The 17,147-nt window shown below is 38.0% G+C and overlaps 1 protein-coding gene across 12 annotated transcripts in view; it reads left to right on the forward strand.

The window, feature by feature from the left end:
* Positions 1-17,147, forward strand: part of LOC109411294 (insulin receptor substrate 1-B) — a 683,096-nt gene that overhangs the window by 610,365 nt on the left and 55,584 nt on the right. For 10 of the 12 annotated variants that reach the window (XM_062851140.1, XM_062851143.1, XM_062851141.1 and 7 more), the window contains 2 exons: positions 10,858-11,006; positions 15,034-15,687. In XM_062851140.1, coding sequence (XP_062707124.1) covers positions 10,858-11,006; positions 15,034-15,687 — 803 coding nt within the window. The remainder of the gene's footprint in view (positions 1-10,857; positions 11,007-15,033; positions 15,688-17,147) is intronic. The other 2 variants (XM_062851147.1, XM_062851150.1) reach the window with 1 other exon arrangement.

Here is a 17,147-nt window from a genome sequence, read left to right on the forward strand (position 1 = left end):
GCAACGCGAATGAAGGAACGAACGAATAAATCAACACGACCACATTGAAAAGCATTCAAGCAAACGAAGCAAACGCTATTCGTCGTGGCATTCATTCCACCACGGTCTGTGTGCTGTCGGCGATGGCGCTCCTCGGTGCGAACTCTGACAACAGCAACTACCGTGCAGATTGAATTTGCGGACAATTTAAGGTATGTACTTAAGTTTGGCACAGCTCTCAATTTCCGATAAAAAGATTATAAGAGATTTCAAACACAACACAACTGTTGATTTATATGCAATGGCATTAGCTTGCGAGAAAAAAATGCACATTTTAACACGCAAATGGAAACAATTGTTTAAAGCATTCAGCTGTTTAAAGCTCGATCCAGGACGGTAGTTTGTTTTCATTTCGGTTCGTCTTGGCCAAGTCAGCGGTGGAGTGTCATACTGCAAAAAATTATTTGTTTTCCACGGTAATGTAGGCCAATTTTTCTTTCAATAATTAAAAAAAACTTAAGCATCACGGCATCTCAGCGCTTTGCTGTGGATCAATCAAACCATGCCTGCATCAAACAGGGGAAGGCCGCCGCGTCGACGCCTGATCGCAATGAATGTTTTTCTTGCTCTTCGCGAAGAGCAGCCAATGCGAATCGCACTGCTCTTCATTTTGAACGATCCATAGATCGGGAATGAAGTACCTTAGGACGATCGGGCTTTCGGTTCATTCTCCGATTACGAACAAAGCTACCGAATGAAGAAATGCGTTGTTCATTGAATATCATGCCAATGCCGAGTAAAATTCATCGTGCTTCGCCAGTTCGATCGCTGCTCAGCAACACTGGTCTCAACGGTTTCATTTGATTTTTAATCAGCTGTTTTTCGAAAAAGGGGGTTCTAGGGATTTGGCACTAGTTGGTTACACCGGGTTTGGGTATGGCTCACAAATAAAACTGTCACATGGTTTCATAGAGACCCACTGGGTACTGATTTACAGAAATTCTTTTGGCAATCTTTGAATTGTCACACATGTTATCCATAAAAGTTGTTTTCAAGTGATCAATTTGAACGCGGATTACGGTACTTGTAGTACGCTTAGCTGAAAAGCAAGTTTTATCCCAGTGGGGACTTTACGCCAAGAAGAGAAAGAGATACCTTACCGACAACTGTAAACTTTTAGTGGCTACGCAGTCTTTATTCTTTATTTGCCGAAACGTTGGGTAAATAATAAACCCGTTTCAAGAATAAAGACTGCGTAGCCACTAAAAGTTCACAGTTAAGATTTATAACATGTTTTGGTATGATACTTGTTTTTTTTTCGAAATACATTTTTTTTAGCTTGAAACGTTTGTTGGTACATTCCACGCACTTCTAAACCGCGGTTTTTGAACTTCATTGAACGATATTTTAGTTCTCTTGTTGTCGGTTTTGATTCTTTATACATCAAAATGAAAATTATTACTTATATAGGGTGTTAGGTTCCTGAGTGCAAATTTTGTAATGAGTGATAGAGGACCATAAATGGTGGAAAAAATTGTTCTACGCATTAGGTCAAATCTCAACCGTTACGTAGTTATTGAACTTCCCATGTTTTTTTACTCTCATTGCCTTAACTGGCTATAACTTACAAATGGTCAAACTTATCGCAATTTTTTACCATTATCCGAAAGATTATTGAATTTTCTATCAAATGGCATCTTTGAATCGATTGATTTAATTAAATAACTAAGTTTCCTAGAGCAAAATTGCCCAAGATAGTGTGTTTTAATTTGTTTTTGTCAACTATCTTTGAAACATGCGTAATAAATTCAAATTCTTATTTTGGCAAAACTGTGGCCCCTGTTCCACTCTACAATTCGTTCTTTGACACCAAACTTCTAGCTCTTATCGTTTTCTTGCAATTTCGATTTAAATGTGCGGAACAGTGCGCAAAAAAGAGTTTACCTTGACAGTTGCAAATTTATGACCTGAAATGCGATGTTTAAATCGAAATTGCAAGAAAACGGTAAGATATAGACGTTTGATGACAAAGAACGAATTGTAGAGTCGAACAGGGGCCACAACTTTGTCAAAGAAAAAAAAATCAAATTATTACGCATTTTTCAAAGATAATTGACAAAATCAAATTAAAACACACTACTTTTGGGCAATTTTGCCATAGAAAACTTAGTTATTTAACTAAACCAATCGATTCAAAGATGCCATTTAATAGAAAATTCAATAATGTTTCGAATAAGGGTCAAAAAATTGTGATAAGTTTGACCATTTTCAAGTTATAGCCAGTTAAGGCGATGAGAGTAAAAAAAAAAACAGGATAGAGACGAACCAGCCAAGGGCTGAAAGTGTCTGTAATAAAAACAAATCAATCAATCAATCAATCAATCAAAAACATGGGAAGTTCAATAACTATGCAACGGTTGAGATTTGACCATATGCGTAGAACTTTTTTTTTCACCATTTATGGTCCTCTATCACCCTTTGAAAAGTTTGCACTCACAAACCTAACAACCTGTATAATTCTAGTAGTACTTGAAACTTTGAAAACTGTTCGAGAAAGTAGAACATTTTTTGGCGTTAAGTCAAAATTTGTCATTTTTTTTGCGATGGTGTTCCGTTACGCTCTATTTCTTGATATTTCTTGAAGTAAAAAGTTCCTATTTTGATTTATAAAGCAAGATCTGAATCTTACAATCAAATCTGATCGTTTCATATACTGATTTGCATGAAGAATTCTGAAAAAAATCACGAAAAGAATTAGTATAGCAATACCTGGAGGAATCACAGGAAGGATGTGTAAGGAAAAAAAGACCTCTGGAACAATCTCAGGAAGAATTTACCATCAAGTATTTGTGGAGGAATTCTGAAAAGATTTTCCCAACGATTTCTCCATGAATTCCTCCTGAAGTTCATCTGCATCTCTCCACAGGTATCTCCCAGCGATTTTACAGGAAGTCCTCTAGGCAATCCTCTAGGAATGTCCACTGGAATACAGAAGTTGCTTCTGTAGTTTCCACAGAGATTTTTCAAAATCTTCCTCCATATATTCAGCTTGGAAAGTTTACAAGAATGCCTGATGGGTTTCCTTTTAAACTTCCTCATGTTTTCTTTTCCCAAGGATTCCTCCAGGAATACCTGTTGGAATTTTTCCAAGAATGGCATTGGGATTATCTCTAGAAATTCCTGCTGGGATTTCTGCTATTATTCTTGATGGGATCCTTTTAGCAATGCCAGCTTTAACTCCTCTGTGGATCAGTGCTTGAATCTGAGTGAATATGAAAAATACGACCAGTTATCAGCGCTAGCCATTACTACGAAGGATCACGAAAAGGGAGCGAAAAAAAAAAACCGAGCCAACTGTGACTGCTGTTCCTCATCGGTCGAATAGCTTGTGAAGCAAACTGACTGATGATCGTTCAAGCTAACTTGCTGCGGTGAGTGTGAAGATGCGGGAATGATTCAGTGGATTCATTTGTTGCTCAAACTTGAAAAAAAAAATAATTTTGTTGGTATGGGAATGTTTTATGTGACTATTACAATCGATTTAGTTTGAGTTTATGTCATTTGCACAGTAATAACGCCCTGTATTGAAAAGCGCCGGTCAAAAAGGAACACATTTTGCCTTGTCTGAGGAAAAAAGCTTCATTTTTCAAGCACTGCTGTGGATTTTTCTCGAAATTACCCCAGAGTTTTTTTTGGGATACCTTCAGAATTCCTCTAAGGTTCCTTGCTAGGAATTTCTGCTCAAATTCTTCCGGGAAATCCTTCTTAGATTCCTTTGAGAATTTCTGTTGAAATTCCTCCCAGATTGCTGCTCGGATTTCTCAGGGCATTCGTAGTGGGAATCCTCTAAGAAGTCTTGCTGGGATTCTTCAAACAATTTCTAAAAGACTTCTAAAAGCAATAAGTGCAGAAATAACATCTGGATTATGAAAATGCTTCCCGATTAGAAAAATCTATCAAGTTTATAACACATTGTCTGATGATGTTATTAAATTTTCCTATAACTTATTATGTTATAAACTAGGTGCAGGATGATGTTTACAATAACTAAAATTGTAATAAAAAATACACCGGTCTAATCAAAATAATAACCTATTTTGTTATGCTCTGATCAATATTATAACAAAATATGATATAAGTTTTAGCTTCAAGAAAACTAGTTCCTACCATATTTTGATACAATTGTACAAAATGATTTTCTGAATGTCAAGTAATTGAAACAAAATTATTTCACAATGAGTTAGTAAACGACATTTATAACATAATAAGATATAATTGAGATATAATATTTGTTAACCCCAAAGATATAAAAACTTGATTAAATCACAATGAGTTATAAATATCAGGGTTTGTTATAATTATGTTATATTTTTGTTAGAATCTTCTAGTCGGGTTGAGAAATCTCAGCAATATAGCTAGAAAAAATCCTGGCAGGAGCTCATGAAGGAATCTCAGTAAGAATTTCTGGAGGTATTCCGAGAAGAATTCCTAGAGGAATCCTTGAAAAAATCCATAAAGAGATCACCGAAGCAATTTCCGGAGTAATCTTTGGAAAAATCCATGCTGCATTCCTGGAAGAATTTCAAGAGGATTTGTCAAAAGATTTTTCCAGCAATTCCTGTTGGAATTCCTCTAAGGTTCCTCCGAAAATTCCTCCAATGATTTCTCCAGTTTTTCCTGTTGGGATTTCTCAATGGAGTCTTCTTGAAGTTCTTGCAGAAATCCTTGGAAACTTAGGAAACAAGAAAAAAATCCTTGAGGATTCCAATCAGAAATGTCTAGAGGAATTTCGGTAGGAGTCAATAAACTCAATATAATTCCCAGTATAAATGCTACTTTTACGATGAAATCGATAAATACAGTACAGAAGGATTTTTTTGAGGAATCTCAGCATGAATAGCTAGTGGTAATGCCAGAAGAATTCAAGGAAGAATCCGTGCAAAAATTGCTGGAGGAATCTTAAGAGGAATCCCAGGTAACAATTTGATGCTGTACAAACGTGTCTCCAACTATTTTAAATCAGCCTTCATTTGAACAAAAGCTGAGCACAAGAGATACAATCCTTTATTCAGCTCCTAAACATCTAATTTTGGTGATTTTATTCAACTTTTAGCTGATTTGAGGCTCAATAAAAGGCTGATTTAAGGCTTTATATGCACTTAATTAGTAATCAATTACACTTTCGTGAGCCTATTTTTAGTTGAACTAAGTTTGTTTTGAGGCTGAAGAAGCGATGTAGACTTCATGGAATCATGCTTGGGTCAGCCGTCAAAAAATATTTGATTGAAGGTTGAACAATAGATGATTAATTCTGCATGTTGGTGTTTGTTTTAAAGCTGGTTACCCAGATGAATAATATTCTATTCAACTTGATATTCAGCCATCTGTGTATTGCTGATTTAAAAGGTTGAACAAAAACTTCAGACCAATATTCAGCTGTCATTGTGTTTAGTTATTGACACCATTAACTAGCTATTGTGCAGCTAATACTCTCACTATTCAGCATTCATTGTTACTTGGGATTCCTAGAGGAATCCTTGGTAAAATCTCTGAACGAATCACAGGAGGAATTTGTGGAGGATTTTCGAGAGCTATACTGAAAGTGTCCTTAGAGAAACCGGGATTGCGGAAATTCATGGAAAAATCCAAGTAGCATTATTCTGCTTAGAGGGTTCGAAAAGTCGGTACATGATCCCAGTAGGAATTAATTTAGAAATTCTTGAAGAAATACCTGGACGAATCACAGGAGGAATGCCTGGAGGAACTTTGAGTGGACCCCCTGAAGTAATCCCAGGAGTAATTTCTGGAGGTAATTTTTAAGGTATTTCTTCAGCATTCCCAGCAGGAATTTCTTGATATTTTATTTTTTCTAGAGTAACAGCAGATATTCGTGCTATGATTTCTTCAGGAATTTTTAATGGGGTTTCTCTAACATTTGCAGCTGGAATTTCTCCAGAAATTGCTCATGGGAATCCTCCAAAAAATTCAGTAGGATTCCCAGCTGGAACAGTCTGAGGAATCCCAGCATAACTTCCTGGTGGATTGTATCGGAAATTTCTCAAAAAGTCTTTTATTCCTGGAGCAATACCTACAAGTAGCCTGGAGGAATCACAAGATGATTTTCAACAGGGAACATTCTAGAAAAAAAATGTAGTAGGGTAATTTTCCAATTGTTGCACGGCTAAAAATTCGCCAATTGTTGCACACCCCATAAGAATAACATGGAGTGTGCAACAATAGGCGAGTTTTTAGCCGTGCAACAATTGGAAAATTACCCTAATTCTTGTAGAAATGCTTGATGGAACCACAACAGGAATCACTCACTCTCCCAAACTTACATAAGAAAGAGGAGGATGGCAGAGGGAGAACTTGCCCCCTTTTTCGTCCCGCTCTTTCTCGTGTTTATGAATGACAAAAAAATAAAAGTCTATTCACGCTAGTGATTGTCTTTGCATGGTGAATTTTAGCAGGAACCCTAGATTTCTTCCTGAAATTTCTTCAAAATTGCTCCCATGATTCAACCACTGATTTTTCCATTGACTGCATTAGGAAATCTGTTTTGGGATTTCTGAGATGTATGCTGTGTTCCACTTGAAGCGTTATTCCAACATGAAAAAAGTAGAAGAAGGTGTATTTCATCATAAGGATCAACTTTGTAGAACACACGAAAATTCCCAAAAATCCATAGAAAATGTCATTATATAAAATATTTTTGGAGTTCGTTCGCAAAAATTGACTCTTAAAGTTGAACCATGTTGAACAGTTAAGTTAAAAATTTGTTTCGTTAATATTGCGTTTGTCAATTCGGTTTTTGATATGTTCTTTGCATGAGGCAATAGCCAAATCACTCGTCCTGTGATCTGTAGTGCACTGCTGGTGGACAAAAAACTTGGTAGACAGTGAGATGGATCATAAATTGATAAGCTCGTTTCATGTACTCATAACTTACAATCAGACAAATCAGCCTAATCAGTTTCGTCGGAAAACAGTGTACTACCATTTTCTGCCGTAACGCATTTCTTTTTACTAAATCGCGGCGTGTGGTTGAAATCAATAAACAGATGATGGGTCTACCAGTTGTATTGCTAGTTGGAATTTATCTAGGATTCGTCGCAGAGATCTGTCGTTGATTGGCTCTTACCAAAACCAGCTTGCTATTCTCCGACGAAGGACTCTTCCAACGGTATTGAGGTGGAACTTCCGAAAAAAACTAACAATTTACTAACTAACTATAGCTGTCACAGTGGCCGATTTAAACCCCTACTCACGTTTCCAAATCGTAAACAAATGCGTCTGATTGAGATTATCTGTCTCTTTTTAGCAAGTGAGCGAAGCCAGGATAAACAAATTGCAGCAAGGTTCGTTGCTCACACAAGGAACCAATGAGATTATCTGCCGGGGACTATAGTATATATAGACATAGAGTATATAGTCTATATATAGAGCTATGGCAGACATCTTCAGTCTGTGAGCGTTGGTGATATTCTGTTGATAGGCGACAATGGCGCCTGCCACGTCAGGTTGCAGGTCAATGTGGGGAAGGAGAAGGAAGTGATGATAGCAATCGTTTGTATCCACATCAGACCGTATATACCCTACGTCTGCACAAACTCATGCGGATATTGGAGTGTTGGTGGGATATGGTTGGCAGAGGGTTCACACATTGGTGCGTGGATGTCTGGCGAAAGGTGATAGTGAGATTATTACTATGAAGCTAAAGCGGCACAGTTCGCTTGTTTGCATAACTCGCGGGCGTTATCCGATGGACTGACACTGTGCTGTGAATCTGGAAGGAAGGAAAACGGCTTTTCAACCGTTTCTGGTTCTAGCGATGACTATGAACATATTGATATACATAAGTTGTATGTGTAGAGAGGAGAGTATAGAAAAAGTGGATAGAAAGATACAAAAATAGAAGGAACGGACCAGGGTTTGAACCCAGAACCTTCTGTATATGAATCAGAAGCGGTAGCCACTAGACCACCAAGCCCGTCTTAAAGTACAGAACATTTTTTAATTATTTTTTTTTAATTTTTCAAAAAAGTTGATAATAAACCAACAAACGACAAGAAAGCTTCCGATGATTTTCCAGCGATGTGCTCTTGCATTCCGACACAGTCTAAGAAAAAAAAACAAGAAAGGGAACAGCGACCTGTCTCATCTCGTAAGCAAGCAGTAATTAAATTATCATTAGGTCCAGTCCAAATAGTAGTACATAAAATTTATGGATTGCCGATTGCCGCTGCGCCGTGCCGCTCTAACTGTGCCCGACCGGTGGTAATGGACGGGGGTGTGGGGGACACTCAAGAAGTTAACAATCGGGTGTTTTAAGCTGTCTTAAGTAGCTGAAAACAAGCGTGGAAGTCAAATACAACAACAGTGGGTAATTACCGCGGCTGCTCACCAACCGACGACCACAGTTGTTGACTGACAAAGTAGTAGCAGCAGCAGCAACAACAGTAGTAGGAGGCTTCATGGTTGGGTGCGAAAAAGAAGCGGAGAGAATAAATGCGTTTGGCACTTCATCATCATCATTATCCTCCTACGGACGGATCGCGGGAAATGAAGCGCCGCCTCCGTACGGCGCGGTTTCAGTTGCTTTGGCGACCGGTGTTGTGATAGCTTTGGGGGTTCTGATGGTCTGTGTCTGCATTGTGTAGAAAATGTGGAAAAAGGCAAATGACAAGTGAGGGAAACAATCCTGATGAATTGTTTTATCATGAAGTACAGAGGGTGGCCAAAATGTTTGGGATAGGCAACTTTTTCTTCTCTCCAAACAACAACCTGTAACTTTTCATAGAGAGCATCCAAGTTTCTCAAATTTTGACTTTTTGTCAACCTCTTATGTGTGTATCATTGGTACAAATTTGTGCTCAATTGGATAATCTTTCATGAAGCTAGAACTGTTCTCGTAAAACACTATTTTTAGACAAATAAGTTTTAAACTGTCATATCTCCTAAACAATGAATCAAATTAAATGAAAATTTGAGAATTCATTAACAATATATTGTATCATTGACTTGATTTTTGAGATAGGTTAGATACGTACAGTATCTAGCCATGTACAAAATCTAAAGTTAATTGGTTCAAAATTAACTGAATTAAAGCATTATCCTTTGACAGATACGCGTATTTCGACTACCACTTGTAATCTTCCTCAGTGTCAGTCATCCACAAAAGGTACGAAACTGATTACACTCATTCATAGAGGGTATTCTGCTTAGAGGGTTCGAAAAGTCGGTACAAGATGAATTAAAGCAGCAAGTGCCCAAAATAGGCCCTCCTGTTCAAATGGCCCCAGACCCTAAATACCCGTAAAATATGGTTAGGTTAGGTCATTTAGTGTTAATTATTTTAGTATTATTATTATTATTATAAATTTATTATAGCGATTTTCAGCCCTAGACTGGTTCATCTTTTAAAATTATTTTAGTAATATGGAAAGAGCTCACCGGTAAATATCGATCCAAGTGTCCAGTGATTATGTTCTACGTTCCACTGACTTGTAACCTGTAGCTTACTAACTGTCTATAGGAGGTCTTTTCGCATGAAAAATCGTCCGCTATCATCCTTCCGTATATGTACTACATCACAGTATACTTGTAGATTTGTAGCCATAGAACCCAGCTCTTTTTCTACCAAAATTCACAGGAACCACGGCTGTCGCTCGCCTCGTTGCACTTGCATCCTCTCCTGGTGCCAGTTCAGAGCGGTGGTGGTGGTCCGTTGCTCCTCCGACGACACAATCGTTGGTTTTTCGCCACTTTACTCCCAGTTCCGTGCCCCCATCTTCTTTCACACAATTAAATTTCATCTAGTAGTGCAAAGGAAACGATGACGCCAAACGGCAGTAGTAACGCTGAAGAGCGCTCATCTTTTATGGGCCATTTTCGGTTGTTCGTTTGTTGGTTCTAACGAGTGAGCAACTGGTAATGGATTACCTAGTGGGCGAGGGGGGAATGAATGGAGGGGCACTTGAAACACGCTGGGAGGGAGTTCAATTGTTTGTTTGTATAATGGGTTCTGTGGGTAATACGTAAATTCTGCTAAAGATCTTTAATCCAAATTGATTGATTAGAGTACAACATTCAGTTTGAATGAATGTATCAATATTTCAATATTTTAAAATTTCAAAATCAATCCAAGATCGTGATTATTTACACAATTTGACATTTGTTTAATATCTCATATAATAGTGCTGACTTGGGGTTATAGATAACGGAAATTTACGAGAAATATCTAGGGTCCAGAACCATTTGGGCAGGAACACCTATTTTGAGCACTTGCTGTTGTAGCTCAGTCAATTTTCAACCAATTGACCTGATTTTTGGAATACGGTAAGGTAAGCACAGTATCTAGCCATGTACAAAATTTGACGGTTCTAAAAACCTCTTCAAGACTAATTGGTTATCAAAACGATACTTGGGTAGAGATTTCACTTTTTTGTGCTCCGTCCCTAAAGAGATATTTCCTGTATTTAGGCTTATTGAATCTTCTGCATCTTTTGTTTGGCGTAACGTAACTTTGTCCCACTGGGGCAAAGCTTGCTTCTTAACTTGTGTTCCATGAGCACTTCCACAACTATTAACTGAGAGCTTTTTCTGTCAATGACCATTTTGCATGTGTAAATCGAGTGGCGGGCACGAAGATACTCTATGCCAATTTCCATTATGAAAAGCGCTTCGCATTCAACATTCCATACAAGAAATTCTTTAATGCAAAATTCATTGAAATAGAATAGAAAATTGTATGCTAATTTTTTTTACGTCGGCTGTAATTTTCAGAAAATTTTGCTGTGTACACATTACATACACGTGCATGTTTCTTTCGAACCGTTTTCAGTAATCACATTTTCCTTTTTTTCTCGCTCGTTACAGACCTACCAAAAACAGAGAGGTGGACGGTCTCGGTCCAATCCCTCGGAATCGTTCCTCGTCGGCCAACGCGGCCTCCAAGCCGACGGCGATGCTGGGCCGCCGTCAGACCTACACCGGCCAGAAGCCGGTCAACTGTTCGCCCTCTGGTGGTGAGTCGCACAAGTTCAGATCGATTCTCATTTTATTTTATTTCTTTAACTCTACCCTCCGTACTACTACTAAAATACTATTACTACCACCACCACCACCACCGCCAAATACGTTTTGAGATTCTTCCACCCTTTTTTCCGTGTATCTTGTTGAACAATATCCTATTTTTTCTAGACCGCTCATACCGATCATACACACTGCGCGCGCTCCACTAGGGAGGTTTAGAGTAGTTTCTATTTTCTTTTCCTTTCTTCCACCCTAGGTGGAGATCTTCTTTCTTTCTTTCTGTTCCATTTCCTTTGTTTTATGTTTTCTTTTTTTTTCATTTTCAACGCAACGCACTACCTTTTTATTCCCCAGCGTTTTTTTCTTTATCACACCGTTTCGTTTATTTTTTTTTTCTTGTCGAACTTCCTTCCGTTCGACTTCATATTGCCACATTCCTAAATCAGTAGTGAAGTGAACAGTTAATAATTACGGTTTTCTAGTGAAGTTTCTAATTCAATGTAGGTGATGTTGTGATTTTCCTAGGTTTTACTTGGTGTCATCAATCTCTTTTGTGAATAGAATTGTTTTTTTTTGCGTTTTATCTTATGAACCTTAGATCAGTTTCGTTTTTATTTTTTTGTTGGTGTTTTGTTTCAGTAGCGCACAGTAGTGGTTTGCAGTTATGTATAGTTTTAACACTAGTTATACTCCCTCAGTACAATTGGAAGTTAGCGCATCCAATTTGCTAAGTTTGATTTGTAATTGTCATATGTTCCCGATATTGCATTTAAAAAAATATGAGTCTGATAAATTCGTTTGTGAACTTCAGTTTAGTGCCCGTTTGTTTGCGTACGAACGATTTTCATTATCCATTGGTAAATCCTACGGTGATAAATTTACTTCAAAGATCACAAGAAGGTAGTAGTAAAAGCAACACTCCTCTTATCTACTTTTGTTCCTTTTTAAATTTGCATACGTTTGAAATATCCGATAATACCTAAAGTATTTTTCTATGTCAGAAACACATAAAACTTGCAAAATTTACAATCCTTTCAAATAATGCGTACGTTTTACGATAAGGCAAAGCGATAGAGACTTCAAATGTAGGAATCAACTGAAACTGATTAAATGTAGACACTAAGATAACATTATATCAAGTTTGTATCATATTGTGCTATGGCTTATAATATTTGTGTATAACATATTATGTATATGATAACTAGAGATGATGTTAAAATAGCTAAAATTGCAACAAAAATTACTCTGACCCAATCAGGAAAATAACTTATTGTGTTATAATCTGATCAAATGTATAACAAAATCTGATATGCACCTTAGCTTCAAGTTACAACTATTCCATGAAAAAAAGAATTGACTTGTGAATAAAAGTGCTCCGATATTGCTCAAATTCGGTAGGAATGATCTTTCCCAAAAATACTTAGACCCGTACAGCTTTGTTTCGATATTAGGTTGTCCATTTTGAAAATAGGGTGGTCAAAAACGACATTTCCCGAGTAGGTGAGAAAATGTAACGAATAACACATTCAGTTATTAATTATTGAATTACTGAAGAACAAAAACCGATATTGTTTTGATTGATAAAAGAGGTAAAACATCCGAAATGATATCAAAATCTAGTATGGAGGATTGCTCAATAATAGCTCGTTAAGATATTACAAGATCAAAACAATAGCAGACACGGTTTGTCGACCATTTTCTTGAAAAAAAAAGCCAACATCCAGCATCGAACCTACGACCTTAGGATTCACAGGCAGCGATACTTACCATTGAACATCATGGCAACAACAGCACGAGCTTCTCCGTTTCCCCAGCTCAGAAAGGGGCACATGGCATTTCACTAACATTGAGCCATCTCTATGGATGTATGTGTACCATTTTGTACAGAAGAGCTAAATTTGTTCTTATGTAGAAATTTTCAAATATTTCGAAAAGAACAAAAACTGAAATCATATCACTTTAAGTTATTGATTCGATAAAGCGATAAAATTTAAAATTTTTTGAATAGCATATCAAAATTACATCGAGCTATGACAGCAAAAATTGTTCGCTTTGAGATTTGATTTAGATATTCTCGTCTGCCCGGGTTGTCTTTTTTTTTTCAAACCGTCATAACTTTTAAACTAATCGACCGATTTCGCCTGCTGCAGAGTGATAATCCTCCATGAATCTTTGAAGGAACTCTTGGATAAATCTCAGAAGCAACTCACGGTCAATATTGGAAAATTTTTGAGGAATCCTAGAAGGAACTTTAGGAGGTATTCGCAATGGAACTCCTGAGGGAATCCTCGAGCCAGTTCCTGGAGGAATCCAAGGAAGTTCCTAAGAATCTCCTTAAGAAATCTCAGAAAGAACTCCTTGAAAAATTACAGAAGAAACTTTTGAAGAATTCTCAGCAGGAACTGCTGGAGGAATTATCAAAAAAAGAACTTTTTGACAAATCCAAGAATAAACACACAAAGTTTTTTTGATGAAAATGAAAGCAAATTTTCTCAGGGGGCTGTCCATCAATTAAGTAAGGGTTTATAGGGGGAGGGGGGGGGGGGGGGTTCGAACGCCATACAAAAATATTTTAGTTCTTACATAAAAAATCTTACAAGGGGGGAGGGGGTGTCGAAAAACCGCAAAAATTCCCTTACGTAATAAATGGACAGCCCCTCAGGAATAAAAAAAAAATTTTAGAAGGTAATTTCATGAGTTTTGATCGCTGAAATTTTTGGACCGCACTTTTTTTTTCTTTCCTGAGTTATGAACAATTTTGTGAAAAATGACCATGTACGCATACATTATATGATCATTTTGCACAAAATTGGCCATAACTCAGGAACCAAAGTTATTTCAGTCTATGAAATAACTTTCTTAAAAATATTTTTTTGAAAATTTTCCACGAACTCGGGCATAGTTTTTCCGGCTTTTCTTTATGAATTTTCTCAACTGTGAAAAATTTTGTGGAAAACTTTTTCCACTTCATGTTTTGTTTTTTTTATTTTCGAGAAAATTTGCCTATACTTTCAAAATAAAAACTTTGTTTTTACAATGCTTCGTTTTTGAGTTATGATTTTTCAAAGAAAAGGCTTATATGGCACATTTGGACATTTTTCAACAAAATTGGCCATAACTCAGGAAAGAAAAAAAAGTACATTCCAAAAATTTCAGCAATCAAAGCTTATAAATCACCTTCTCAAAAATATTTTTTTGAACATTTTCAGCGAATTCGGGCATAGTTTTTCCGCCTTTTCTTTACAAATTTTCTCAACTGTGGAACATTTTTCGGAAAACCTTTTCCACCGTTGTAACGTCACGCTACTCATTCCTATTGTTAAAATACTTTTCAAATTAAAACTAACTGTTCAACAGGTCATACTTATCAGAAATTTTACAATGAGTCCGGATATGAAATAATATTTGGAGGTCTACGGTCGAATTTTCAAGTTATAGTGGAAAATCTGACCGAAAAGGCGTAAAAACGTTGTATCGTCAAGGTAGAATGTGTCATATATATCATTTTTTAAACACGTTTGTTTATTTGGGGCTCAATCGCGTATAACACTTTACGGAGCCAAAGATCATTTGGGAACAATAGTATACAATATACAAGCGATAATAACTTTTTGATCATATGGTCAGTAATGGGAGAAATCCAGGATACTCGTTATAAATATCATGATATGTTATATTAATGTTACACTTTTGTTAGAATCTTCTAGTCGGGTAGGGGTTATAACAGAGATGTGCTACTACAGTTTATAAATACAGTTCAAAGGATACCTAGTATTAATTCAATGTCAGTCAGTTTCAGTATATACTTTGCTTTATTGTAAATAAGACGTATTTTACATACACATCACAATGATAAGGATATATCAAATGCCTGCAAAAAAATAAAATTACAGAAACCATTACAAATCCCCAATACGTTCCAATATTCATCCTCCCAAACATCCCCCTCCTTTCGCCGAACAATTGGATCAGAACAACCCCACTTAGTGTTAATCCGTTTAATTTTGCTGCATCTTACAGAAGATCAAAGATCCCCACATGCATCCCATGCACAGAGTTCCGAGTCCTCCTCGTCGGCCACTAGCACTAATACAGTAGTCATGGTCCCACAAAACCCCGCCAATTCCAGTCAAAATTTGAAATCGACTCAAAATCACCACCCGAATTCGGACAAGCCATGCACGTCTATTAGCTCTGTCCCTGCCGCCGTCGCCGTCGGCAGTAGTGGTGTTGTGGCGGGTTTCCCGGCTGCCGGTAGTAGCCAGCCGTCGTCCAATAGCTGTGGTCACCCGGCGGGCGTCCTCACCGGTTCCCATCCCCATCCTCACCATCCATCCCCGACCCCATCCTACAGTCGCAGTGCCATCAAGAAACCCAAGCTGGCACCTCCCCCGGAAGAGGAAGGCAGTGCCTCGTCCTTCCGGTCCTACACCTCCATCGCCCGGGAACCGACGGCGCCCGGTGGGACCTCTAGCACTGCAACGCCACCATTGATGATGATGATGATGCAACATCACACTGGGCCTTCCCCTGCTGGTGGTGCCAACAACGTCACCAGCAGCACCGCCACCAGTGTAGTAGTGGGTACTAACGGCAGCAGCGGCGCGATCGCGACCACCATCTCCACCACCTCGCTGGCATCCACCAGCGAGTCTCCGTCGCCGAGTGACCATGGTACGCCTCAACTGTTTTACTCTCTCTCTCGCATCTCGCATCTACCAATCTTACTTAAAACTTTACTTCTTACCGAAAGGAAACAAACACTTAAGTTCGTTTTTTTTGTTTATCCTACGCCTAAAACTACTTTTCCACGTTCACCTTTCATGTAAACGTTTTCAGTTTTTGTTCGGCGATTGACCAAACTTACACGCGCTCTCGGGACGTACACATTGGCGGCGGTCGCCATCTGGAGACGAAGCTCGCTGTTTGTACCCTACAAGGAGCGAGCTATTGCTCCAAACGCCAGCCAATCGCACCTGCCGAGCCGTGTCCATTTCGGTTTGGTGCTCTGCCGCGTTCGTTCACTGTAATAAGAATTAATTTTCCCACCTAATTCTCGCTTTTCATTGTTAACCATTATTGACTGTTTATGGAACCGCGATAGGTTGGTTTGATGTGCGGGAGCTGACGACGCATGGTCATAGTCCCCCAGTTTATCGCAGTCCCATAGAGATGTACAGCACGCCGATTTGCCAAAAAAAAAAAAATCCGCGAGGCACCACCGATTCAGAAGGTCATCGTTGAAGGTTGTTTCGAGAGGGGAATTTTTGGGGTTCAATATACTTGAGGAAGCAGTATTGTTACAATGAATATCAAGAATTGGGTTTTTAAATTTTGAAAAAAGTATTCATTTTTTTATTTTATACGAAAGAGCACCCTTTATTTTGATAGGGTTCCTGTACCAGTTATCGTACTACCTAAGGAAAACTATTTCTACAAAAAGAAGAAGAAGACCGACGAATGTCATCGATATGTCAAATGATTGATTAGTTTTCATACTTTACAGGAAAAATATAGAAACGGAGCCAAAACTACTTTTATTAATTACTAGCTGTCCCGGCAAACGTTGTCTTGCCAAGCTGTGGTGGTTTGACAACTGTTGAGCTCATAACGTCACCGCACTCTAGATTGATTTCATTTCGATCGTGTTGATGAACTTCCCAGCTCATGGAAAATCAGTACTTTTTCAATTTTGTTGCTTTTCTATCTGATTTTCGTAACTTTTTGTACATATAAACACAGCCACTACGAATACGAACCGAACCATGCAAGAGTCATCCTGATCGGTTCAGCCGTTCTTGAGTTTTGTTGCCTCAAAGGGACTTCAAACTCATTTTTATATATATAGATAGATTACGGCGTGTGCCAATGATAGGAACCCTGTACCAGTTATGGACACATTTGTTAATTTGGGTTCCACTTCGCGTTCGCACTATTTACATGCATTCCTTATAGGATTTACCATAACTGGTACACTCTGGCGAAATAGGGTGCAAGGAAGCCGAAAAGTTAAGGAAAATTATTTATTTCTATCATAATTTGAGCAAATTGTAAAGTTTGAATGATTGCAAACATCATTTGTGAACGTGATCTGTTGTTTACGATTTTTGTCTTGTTGATTTACATCTTCAAAG

The sequence above is a fragment of the Aedes albopictus genome, chromosome 2 (assembly GCF_035046485.1).
Source record: "Aedes albopictus strain Foshan chromosome 2, AalbF5, whole genome shotgun sequence".
NCBI lineage: Eukaryota > Metazoa > Arthropoda > Insecta > Diptera > Culicidae > Aedes > Aedes albopictus.